Below are 12,444 nucleotides of genomic sequence, written 5' to 3'. Positions count from 1 at the left end.
CAGTCTACCAAACTTCAAATTTTAAATATTCCCGTCATGAAATCCCTCCATAGCCATGCCCCTACTTATCTGTGTAACATCTTGCATTGCAACTAACCAACTCCCCATTCTCACATTCTGTTTTTGACTTTGACCCTCTGCACACTGTGATTCCCTTCGCCCTAGAGGCCTGCTACCCGACCCAAACCCGACAGGACCGGACGACTTGTCGGGTTCGGGTCGGGCCCATCTTCAGGGTACAGCTTTCTGGCTTGGGTCAGGTCGGGCCAAGTCCAGGTCGAGTCGGGTCGGGCCGGACAGGTGGTAAGTACCCTGCTGGTAAGTATTGAAATTTTAAAAACTTACCTGAGCTGGGAGTCTGGGACAAAACTGAATCTGCTCAGTGAGTGAATGACGTCACTATGACATCATCACGCATGCGCTGCAGCTTCGTGGAGCTTCCCAGTTGGAAGGTAAGTAAAGGGATGGTTGGATCGGGTCGGGCTCGGGGCAAAATCGAAGGGACTTGGGCCGGGTTGGGCTAGGGTCCACTGTAGTTCGGTCGGGTTTTTTTTTCCCGACCTGAGCAGGCCTCTACTTTGCCCCATCACTGATAGCTGAGACATCAGGCACCTAGGACCCACATCCTGGAATGCCATCCCTTAGACCCCACTGCTGTCTCTCCTCCATTTCCTCCTTTAAAACTCTCCTAATACTTCTCCATTGGCTTGTCCATTTTTTTTTTCTTATCCTATGGTTGTTCTGGAGACATATTTTTCTCTGTTAAAGGTGCTATATAAATACAAGTTGTCTGTACCTGGACTTCGGTATATACCATGGAAATTTGACAATGTAAGCATGGGAAGTTTAAAATAATTTTTTCACAAAAGGGATTCCCAGAATCTGTTCTTTGTGGATTCACCCAGAGGGTGGTGGGTGTGTGGAATTCACTGCCCAGATTGGTGGTGGAGGCAGACCCTCAACTCATTTAAAAGGTATCTGGACCTGCACCTGAAGTGCTGTAACCTAAAAGATTACAGACCAGGTGCTGGAAGGTGGGATTAGATTGGGCAGCTAGTTTTTTCAGCTGGCGCAGACAAGATGGGCTGAATGGCCTCCTTCTGGGCCGTAACTTTTCTATGGTTTCTATGCAGATTTGGAATTGGATCTGGTGAAAGGTTAAATATATTTAAGTATGAACTTTATTTTTAGTGTTTGCAAAAGTTAATAATAATGTGTGTTCTTAAGAGTAATAAGTAATTTGCGAGTGGATGTTTAAAAGTTAAATGCTTTTTGTTTTTTAGGTCTACTGGAAAAATCTAGCAGTATTGCACTGTTAGTACAACACATCAACAGGCTGGACAGTATGATTTCAGATGCTGTTGCAGAATCTCAAGCACAAAGCCATGGCTGTACAACAAAGCATAAGTGCGACGGACATCTCTTGAAGCAGATAGCAACTCGTTCATTTGTGGATAGTAAAATTGTATCAAAAATGGAAAGATCAGGCTCATTAATCCGGGTTATTGAAAAATTGAGCAAGATAGTGGAGAAGGGACGATCAAAGCAATGTTCTCTAGCTGGTCAAAAGAGGCCTTATACCAGCACTTCTGACACAAAAAGTACAATCTTTGAGCATGCTGACCACTGTGAGAGCACAGCCAAAAAACTTGCGGACACAAACAAGGATAAATTACAGGACGACATCACAGTTAGGCAGCCTTCTTTGAAGACAGAAGATCTGCCTAAGAGTTGTAACAGACTAGATCTGAAGACTCTTAACTCTGCAGCTAAAACTGAAGCTTCAAAGAGCTTCTATTGTACTATCTGTGGCTTTGTTACTGTACAGCAATCTGTCTATTATGCACATATACGTAGTCATAACAATACTGAGATCTATCCATGTGAGCAGTGCAGCTTTGCCACTACAGTTTCTAAAGATCTTGTCGAACACAAATATTTGCACAGGAAACTTACTCAATATCAGTGCAATTTATGCAAATTCAGTTCACTGACTTTTCCACAGTTAAAGGAGCACTTTGAGCAACATGGAAAGTCAAGTGAGGTGGTATTGATGTGTTCTGAATGTTGCTTTGTTTCAAAAAAGCAAGAAGAGCTTGAAGCTCATATTTGGTTGCACCTTGAGGATGCACAGATGCAGAGAAAACAGTTGTTGCCACAAATTCAGCAGCAGTTAGGGTCAGGTACTATAGGCAGTGGGGATAACAAAGATGCAAAATCAGGAAATGTTGGTTTGGACACTGAACCAGGCCCAAGAAAGTGGTATACATATGACCAGTACGGCATGTATCGGTGTTTGATTTGCAGTTATGCTTGTGATCGCCAGCGAATGTTAAAAACGCATGCATGGAAACATGCTGGTGAAGTAGATTGTTCGTATCCAATTTTTGAGGAGGTGTGTGAGCCAGCTACCTCAGCAGTTTCTTCCACAGCTCTCACAACTCATGAGGATGAACCAATAATTATTTTTTCACCAACAAGTAAATCAGAAAATGTGCACTGCACTGGTGCAAATCAATTGCAGTTTTGTGGTGTGACTCCAGTTACTGTAATGGACTCATTAGATTGCAAGCCCTCACTATCTGAGACTACTGTGAAAGAGTGTGATATTACCTTCTCAAAAGCACCCAGTCCAACAGTAGTGGAAATTGTTGAGGAGGAGTCTGTGATACTGGATTGTGAACAGGAAAGCACAATTTCTGATAGCCTTCTTTCCTCTGCGCAGATGATCATTAACTGCAGTTCTAACAAGGTGGGACATGTCAATGTTATAGTGGAGTGTGTCCCAGGAGCTGGAGACACTGTTCCAGAAAAGCACTTTCTGATGACACCAGATATTGAAGTTGAGAAGAGACTTATCTCTGAAACATCTCACATGATCTATTGTGAAGATTCTTCAGAAATATATCAACAAAGTAACAGTACAGCTGAAGTGGAAGCAGCTGCCTTGGGGTGGAATCCTGAAGAAAGTAGTAATGCTTTAAAACCAACTGAACCTGTGGCAGTTGATGAGAATGTTCCACCAGCCCGAAGGAGAACTAATTCTGAATCTTTGAGGCTTCATTCATTGGCTGCTGAAGCTCTTGTTGCAATGCCAATGAGAGCACCAGAATTAACCAGAGCAAACGCTAAAAATCCTGAACCTGATACAGGGCAGAGAAGTATGGAAGGCAGCACTTCCTTTCCTTCAGCTCACAGTTATTCCCTCGATGGTACTAGTAGTGACTTACAGCTTGATAAGGCTAAATCTGGTTTTTCTGAAGTACCAATCAAAATGGGCATCAGCATGTCATTACTCACTGTAATTGAAAAACTGAGAGAAAGAACTGACCAAAATGCATCTGATGAAGATATCCTGAAGGAATTACAGGATAACGCACAATGTCAACCTTCAAATGACCTGAATTCACCAGGCAACCTAGTAGAGTATATACCCAACACAGAGCGGCCTTACCATTGTCGCCTCTGTCACTATAGCAGTGGTAACAAGGGATACATAAAGCAGCACTTGAGAGTTCACCGACAACGGCAGCCTTACCAGTGTCCAATCTGTGATCACATTGCTGCTGATAGTAATAGTCTGGAGAGTCATATGATAAACCACTGCAAGACTAGGATGTATCACTGCAAACGGTGCAATGAAGCATTTTATTATAAGGTAAACTGACTCTTTATGAAATGGTTTCATTATCTAGGTATGTTATGCTTAATGGCTGGGATTTTACAGAGCGCCTGACATCGGGCTCCATGGTGGGGTGGGGGGTGCGGCCGGAAGATTGTTCCGGCAGTGGCCCGCGATGGAGCCCGACACGGGGAAGGTCGGGCCTGATCCTCCCAGCAGCGACGAGGCTCCATGGCAGCCCCCCCCCCCCACCCCACCGCCAGCTGCTGGGTGACGGGACTCTGCTTTCCATATTTACATGACCACAGTGCATAATTTTAAATAAACTTCCCTGCAATCTTGTGGTCGAGCACCTTCACTCTCCTGTCTGGAGAAAGCAGGCACTGCAGTAGTGGGGAAGGGGGAAACTTAAGACTTTTAGTTGGGTGGGGGTTTAGAGCGGGGTCAGATTTTCATCATTAGTGTAGGGGATAGTGGGAAGGGGGTGACCTCTGCACTTTGTTCAATTTAGTGTTGAGGGGTGGGAAAGTCATGTTTGCAAGATAAGTATTTTGGGGAGGAGAAGGGCAAATACTTAATTTTATTATTGCGGGGTGGAAAAGGGGCAATAGAACTTTGATAGGAACAGTGGGGGGGGGGGGGGGGGTTCACTTTAAAATAACTGGGAGGGCTGGCTGTCCGTTTAATAATGGCGCCTGCGCACAGGCAGTTGTCGCCATTGCCAGTGTCGGAGAGCCCGCTCCCTCCACGTGATTGGGAGGGGCATGGGCCAACCGGCGCATTTAAATTAGCCGTCGCGTGGTAGATCATGGTGGCGCACATGCTGGCCGCCATCTTTTCGCCTGCTGCCATTCCCAGTAGTGGGCGCTTAAAATCCAGCCCAATATGTGTTTATTGAAACTAAAGCAAAGTCATTTGGTTTTATTTATCATTCAAGGTCAGTGATACAGTAAAGCATTCTAAAGCTGTTAAATTGTTAAAGGTCCAGTTTGGATTGTCATTATTTGTAAATTGGGGACACTGCTTTTTTTTATTTAAAAAAGAACTGTCCATTTAAGTTTAAAGAACTACTTTAAGGAACTAATTTAGCAGTATTTTAGATAGCTAATTCAAAGGCTTAATCAGACTCTGCTGTTATTTAGAAGATGTTGGATTTAACATTGTAAAATAGTTTTATGGCTTTCTGCACAATTATTTCAGTTTTGCTCTTAAATGCTCAATAATCTCAAAGTTTCTTTTTGAGTCCTTAAATTCTATCCAAATGTATGCTTTTAAATGGTTTCTTTGTCCAGTGATTTATAACCCATTGTAATGCTATTAGTGTTACAGAAATGTTTTCTGTGGTGTGAAAGATAATCACTTTTAATTCTGGATCCTTGTTGTTTGGTATTTGTTGGGAGTCACCGTATATAAATCTAGTATGGCTTATTGCTTTTTTGACATTCTGGGCATCTTTCTGACAGAGTCAACTTCGGAACCATGAGCGTGAACAACATGGCCTGTCTGACATTTCCTCAGCAGTGGAAACAAATGATGAAAATACTGACCGTAGTAGAGGAGGGGAAACTGGAAACACACAAGAGGGTAATGTGAATATTTGTGTGTATATATTCTTATGTGCAAAAAGTGTCACTGCTTCAAAATTTGTATTTAAACGAGGCTATAACAACATAAAAAATAGCTTATATGCTAAATTGGGTTTTGTTTTTTACGATTCAATTTGTATAGTTTGCCTGTTTTAGGCACACGTGTTAGTTTTAGTTACAGAACCATCTGACACCATTTAAAGGAAGCCTTTAACATTAAGTGAATGCTAAGCTATTGCAGCAATGTGCTATTGATGCCTTAGAGTGTTTCCTGTTTACAGAGGTACTTAGATAATTGGGTTTCTGTTGGACCTGGAGGTGAAATTAAGAGGCTTTATTTCTGAACAGATGGCCTGCTTTCCAATCAAGTATCTATCCTTTTACTGAACAATATGTGGTTAGAAAAAGGTACAGATGTCTGAAGTGAGTTACCAGTGCAGAGTTCTTAACTGGCCTTGTTTCAACAGTGATTGACTTTCTTAGCCTGTAGCAACATCACATCTGCCCCTTTTGCCTATTAGTTTATCTAAGCTTCATCTTGGGGTGTTGTACCGACTCCTGTCCAGCAGAATCAATGCAGGATATTTTAAACCCATGAAGATGGGCAGAATATGGAGAGGGACGATGTAGTTGTAGTGATCAGGAAGGGGGATTGTGATATACTTGATCAAATTAGCATTGAAAGGAGGAAGTATTAGCTGTATTAGTGGGCTTAAAGGTGGATAAATCCCCAGGCCCAGATGAGATGTATCCCAGGCTGCTATGTGAGGCAAGGGAGGAGATAGCGGGGGCTCTGACACAGATTTTCAGATCCTCTCCGGCCACAGGAGAAGTGCCAGAGGACTGGAGGACAGCAAGTATGGTACCATTATTCAAGAAGGGTAGTAGAGATAAACCAGGTAATTATAGGTCTGTGAGTCTAACGTCAGTGGTAGGGAAATTATTGGAAAAAATTCTGACAGACAGGATTAATGTCCACTTGGAGGGGCAGGGACTGATCAGGGATAGTCAGCATAGTTTTGGCAGGGGGAGATTGTGTCTAAGAAATTTGATGGAATTTTTCAAGGAGGTGACTAGATGTGTAGATGAGGGTAAAGCAGTTGATGTCATCTACATGGACTTCAGTAAGGCTTTTGATAAGGTCCCACATGGGAGATTAGTTAAGAAAGTAAGAGCCCATGGGATCCAGGGTAATTTGGCAAATTGGATTCAAAATAGGCTTAGTGGAAGGAGGCAGAGGGTGATAATTGAGGGTTGTTTTTGCAAATGGAAGCCTGTGACCAGTGGTGTACCGCAGAGATCGGTGCTGGGACCCTTACTGTTTAGTGTACGTTAATGATTTTAGGCGTGAATATAGGATGTATGGTTGCAGACGACACGAAAATTGGTGGTGTCGTAAATAGTGAGGAGGAAGGCCTTAGATTTCAGGACGATATAGATGGGCTGGTACGATGGGCGGAGCAGTGGCAAATGGAGTTTATTCCTGAGAAGTGTGAGGTGATGCAGTTTGGGAGGACTAACAAGGCAAGAGAATATACAATGGATGGTAGGACCCGAGGGAGTACAGAGGGTCAGAGGGACCTTGGGGTACTTGTCCATAGATGACCAAAGACAGCAGCACAGGTAGGTAAGTTGGTTAGGAAGGCATACAGGATACCTGCCTTTATTAGCTGAGGCATAGAATATAAGAGCAGGGAGGTTATGATGGAGCTGTATAAAACGCTGGTTAGGCCACAGCTGGAGTACTGTGTACAGTTCTGGTCACCACACTATAGGAAGGATGTGATTGCACTGGAGAGGGTGCAGAGAAAGATTCACGAGGATGTTGCATGGGCTGGAGCATTTCAATTATGAAGACAGACTGTGTAGGCTGGGGTTGTTTTCCTTGGAGTGGAGAAGGCTGAGGGGGGACCTGATTGAGGTATACAAAATTATGAAGGGCATTGATAGGATAGATAGGAAGAAACTTTTTCCCTTAGCGGAGAGGTCAATAACTAGGAGTGCTGTAAAATCTGACTCTAATAGGGTTTGGTGTGGGAGTGGGGGCAGTGGGGTTGGTGGTTAAATTGTTAAAAATGTGAAACCTGACCTCCAACCCACTGTGAATGCACTTACTTCTGGTTTAACTGGCATGGGTTTGGGGTCTTCCAAGCAAATTAGACAGGCAGGTCAGTGATTTCAATTTGTTTGAGGCTACATTCCTCAGATTTTGACAGCTGCTTAAATTTATTGGTTGTTGACCAGGTTTTCCAGAGTTTGGAAAACCCAGCAGCTAAAGGAAGGTGGGAGCCGCCACATCCAGCTGCTAAGTACTTTTCCAGCACTTATTGTGGGCCAGAAGGAGCAGGTATGCATCCCCCACTTGGTCGTTCATGCATACCTGCCGTGACCTACATCCGCACACTCGTCTGACCCCCAGATGATCTCTACCTCCCCTCTTCCCCGCGATTTCCGTTTCTCTTCTCTCCCCCCCCACCCTCCCACAATTTATAGACAACCCCCCTCCCCTCCCTGCCATGATCTCTAGTACTGCTGCCGTCTGTTGCTGGTTTTCCCACCCAGTAGCCCAACGGTCTTTCAATTTGATATCCAACCTTTAAATTCAGCAGGACCTCCGCGTTCCTGGCATTTCCAAATTTCCCAGCTGCTGACACGCTTCACTGCATCCCTGTAAATATTAGATCTAGTTTGTACTAGGAAGGTTAAGCACACTCAAATGTCCCAATAAGAACTTGTACAGGACATGGTTTTCACAGGTGCCTAATTCTAGCTTTTGTCTCATGGGACTACTTCAAGGCCATGTAACTTAAGTGTTAAATCCCCTTTTATTGTAAGCTCACAAGGGCTGCTGTAGTAACTGGCTTGAATGTATAAATGCTATTGACTGGGGGTTAAATAAAATGCCTGCATAAGCTCAGAGGAGAATTTTAAAATTTTATTTGGCTTAATGGAAATTTTATGACAGGTTGTGGGTGAATATCTTCATTCAGTTGCTCTGCCGTCTACCATTGATTTGAATTTTGCACTTGGATACAGTTATGGAATGCAAATGGGAATGCTGGCTGATTGCTTGGGGAAATTTGTCATCTCAAAAATGTGCTATGGAATTTCAGATTCTGCCAGTTTATTTTGCAGTCCAATTATTTTGTTGAATCAAAGGCAACAAGGACTGCTAGAGGAGCTTCTGTAACCTGCAATGATCATTGTCCTCTGAGTAATCGTGATCAGTTGCCATATGGTCTCTCTCTTTCCAGTTCGTGTAGGTGTACTGTGTAGGTTCGTGTACTGTGCATTTAAAAATTATCAAATCCCTGTATTAATTATGCTTAGGTAGTCCAGTGCAGAATTCAATTTTCCAAAATCGCACAAATGCTCTCAACTTAGCATGGTTGACAGTGAGTGAATTGTCTAGCTCGAGACATCATAAGAAATAAAGAGTGGTTACTTGTTTCGGTATAAAATTTTGTGTACATACATGAGCTATAGACTTTGGTATGCTATAACAGTGCTGTTGCAGACTGTTGAGCAGTAGTGAGCCACAAATTACCGTGCAGGCATTGATGGAGTAATGGCTTCAATATTTTGACAGTCTGATTAGAGGCCCATCTCCATTTACAAAAAGCAGGATCATAACCTTTTTCATGTCTTTTGGAAGAGCATTGGTTTCCCAGGCTTTACTAAGTGGATCTGGAGTTGATTGATAGCTTTGTATCCAGCTACCTTTTTTAATAGTTCCTCTGAGATTTCTCTCAATCTGCGAGCCATTCAACGTTTTTATTTTGTTGACGGCTTTCTCTGTTTCTCCATATTTGTGGGTCTGTATGAATGTTGGAATAGGCACTTGGAGGTTTCGTTCTGTGAAGGAGGACTGAGACATTTATACGAACAATTAAGATGCACAAGCAGCTAAATTGGTATTTACATTTCTTTATCTTTAACTGCTTGCCAATTAAAGTAATTCTAACTCCAGATGGCTATTGTGCGATAAAGGTTATGATGACAATGCTATCCAGCAAACATTAATTAAAATGGTAGCTCCCATTATTTTCTGTCCAAAACTCTTTTCTTTTCAAACATTCCCAGATGATCCCTTTTTAAAATGTCGGGCATCCCAATGGAGTGCTGACATCCTGAAGCTGTCCATTGAGCAATGATGGGCAAGCCTTTTGAAGATTGATATTCACGACAATGTCCCTGCTGGCATGAATCTATGAGGATGGTGACAGAGAATCTGTCATGCTACTGTGAGAGATTAACTTTATTTTTTGTATCCTTACATTTCTCGTTAACCACGCTCTCCCATTCCCCGCCAAAAAAAGATACTAGCAAGCCCTGACACGCTGTCCTGAATATTATGTAGTCTTTAAATAACTGAAAGATACCTACATCAAGTGGACAGTGTATGTTTAAATCTTAGCTATACTGCTTTTTATGGCAATTCTGAGTTAATATCCTCAACAATTCTTATCACTAATTCTTTAACTCCTTTTTAATCTAGAAATACTGTCAGCTCAGAAACTGTACAAGTGTGATGTGTGTGACTACACAAGTTCGACGTATGTTGGTGTAAGAAACCACAGAAGAATCCACAACTCTGACAGACCTTACAGGTGTGTGCATTCAAAAAATCTAGCCAGGTACCTTGCTAAATTTTGCAAACATACATCTGAATGTATCAGGCCAGATTTTCATAGAATCAATGAATCATAGAATGATCCACTACAGAGGAGGCATTCAGCCCATTGTGCCTCTGCTGACTGTTTGGTAGAGTTATCCAACTAGACACACTCTCCTCCTCTTTTCCCCATAGCCCTGCAGATATTTTTCCCTTCAAGTATTTATCCAGTTTCCTGTTAAGAGCTACTGTTGAATCTGCTTCCACCACCCTTCCAGACAGTGCATTCCAGATCACAACTCACTGTGTTTTTTCAAAAAAAGGTTTCTTCATGTCACCTCTGGTTCTTTTGCCAGTCACCATCAATCTGTATCATTTGGCTAATGGCCTGTCTGCCACTCGAAACAGTTTCTCCTTATTTACCGTATCAAAGCTATTCATGATTTTGAACACTTCTATCAAATCTCTTAACCTCTTCTGCTTCAAAGACAGCCACCCCAACTTCTCGAGTTTCTCCGCATAACTGAAGTTCCTCTTCCCTGGTACCAATCTAGTAAATCTCTTCTGCAACCTCTCTAAGACCTTGATCTCCTTCCTAAAGTGCAGTGCCCAGAATTGAATACAGTACTCTAGCTGAGGCATAACCAGTCTTTTATACATGTTCATCATGACTTCTTTGCTTTTTTACTGTATGCCACTATTAATAAAAACCAAGGATCCCATGTGGTTTTTTTTTTAAACAGCCTTCTCAACTTTTCCTGCCACCTTCCAAGATTTGTGTGCATACACCCCAGATCCCTCTGTTTTTGCACCCACTTTAAAAATTGCATTATTTAGTTTATATTGCATCTCCTTATTCTTCCAAAATATATCATTTCATACTTCTCTGCTTTACATTTCATCTATCATATGTTTAGTCATTTCACCAGTCTGCCTCTTCCCTCGTTGCTAACTACATTTCTGAGATTCATATCATCTGCAAACTATGAAACTATATCCTGTATGTCCAAGTCCAGGTCATTATTATATATTAAAAAGAACTGTGGTCCTAATACCAATCTCTAGGGAACACCATTCTGAAAAAAACATTCACCACTACTCTTTGCTTTCTGTCCCTTAGTCAATTTTGTAACCACACTGTCACTGTCCCTTTAATCCCATGAGCTTCATATTGCTAACATGTTGCCAACATTTTTCTGATAAAAACAGTCTGAACAGTGCACACTTCTTGTGCAAATCAGGTAGCAACTTGTAGCAAGCAAGAGTACCCCGTGCATTACAAATACCCCAAGTTGCTAACTGATTAGTATTGTTCTACCATTAGCTTTGCAAAAACAGCATCTCACGCTTAACCTCGTGATTTTCATGAAGTTGCTGCATTTGCACAGTAATTACCCATTCAATTTGCCACAGAAAATTAAGTCTAGTAATTAACAGCATAAATACCCTTTCAACACTGTGATCATTATTAATGACTGCCAATCTATCTTGCACAGAAAATGAACAGTTGTAAGTGTGGAATCTCATTCCTTCAGGTTGTGAATCATTTTACACTATTTAAAAAATGTCAGTTTCTAAATTTTATTTGTCTCTTTCTCTTTCAATCCAGTTTTTCTTTCGCTCTCTTTTTCTGTCTGTACCTGATTTGATATTGAATTCACCCACTCTTTCAATCTCCTTCTCAGTCTTTCCTCTGTTTATTTCTGAATCCTTCAGCTCATTGGTTAAAGTGATCCCATTTGTCCCATTGTTTACCAAGGCCCCAGATGCCCTGTTGTCCCCGTCATACCATTATTCGCTTCCATTTTCAGCACCTTTGTGGGCAAAGACTTTTAAAACCTAAACATGCATAAACTAACTAACAGAGCTCAGTGTGATGTCCTGCTCCAGCAAAATCTGGGCCATCATAATTGTGATTGTTCAATGCTTTGTTACGAAGCTTGAACCATTCAATAAATGGTGTATATTTCCATTCCTTTCCTTTACTGCAGAGGGTATATTGAAGCATTATTATGATTTGCTGACTAAGCCAGTAATGTTTGAGACTCTATGGAGTTTTTGATATTCTGTACAAAAAGATAAACTGTGAAGCTGCAATACTGTACTAATGGAACTGGACCTAATCATCTATTAAGCTTGTATCTCTTCATAATAGCATTAAAGATGTTAGTATATGGCTGATAAAAAATGTTTTAATAGTGGATTCTGCCTTCTCTTCTACCTTTTTTCCCGCACCCCCAGCTCCATTGCTAAGTTTGGGCTAAAATCAGATACGAAACATATCCATAGAAAAATGCAGCACATCTGAACAAGTGCACACGGCTTCATTAAATGTTAGATATTATCTCTTAAAGACATAAGTCCTAAAGCATTGTTTTCTACCAATTCACCTGGTTCTATGCATGCATATCAATTGTCAACTTTTGTCAACAGCACTTCACAAATATAAGTGCAATGACCTCAATGATTTAGAATTACCTCTGTGATCTAGAAATAACCAGTTTACAAGAGGGCGGAGGTTATTAATCAATTCATTAACATATATGTTTTCTGGAGTTAATGTGTGATGACCTGCTTGCCACTGGCTCAGACCATAACACTAGAAATGTGTTAATAAGGCT

General features: G+C 41.7%; 1 protein-coding gene across 3 annotated transcripts in view; it reads left to right on the top strand.

The window, feature by feature from the left end:
* Positions 1-12,444, top strand: part of znf507 (zinc finger protein 507) — a 72,454-nt gene that overhangs the window by 37,709 nt on the left and 22,301 nt on the right. For all 3 annotated transcript variants that reach the window (XM_068049330.1, XM_068049331.1, XM_068049329.1), the window contains exons 2-4: positions 1,284-3,658; positions 5,086-5,206; positions 9,707-9,818. In XM_068049330.1, the coding sequence (XP_067905431.1) occupies positions 1,346-3,658; positions 5,086-5,206; positions 9,707-9,818 (2,546 nt within the window). In that variant the 5' untranslated portion in view covers positions 1,284-1,345. The remainder of the gene's footprint in view (positions 1-1,283; positions 3,659-5,085; positions 5,207-9,706; positions 9,819-12,444) is intronic.

Source organism: Heterodontus francisci, chromosome 17 (genome assembly GCF_036365525.1).
Source record: "Heterodontus francisci isolate sHetFra1 chromosome 17, sHetFra1.hap1, whole genome shotgun sequence".
In the NCBI taxonomy this organism is placed as follows: domain Eukaryota; kingdom Metazoa; phylum Chordata; class Chondrichthyes; order Heterodontiformes; family Heterodontidae; genus Heterodontus; species Heterodontus francisci.
Note: the sequence above shows the minus strand (reverse complement) of the source record. Positions and strands in the feature narration are given on the sequence as shown.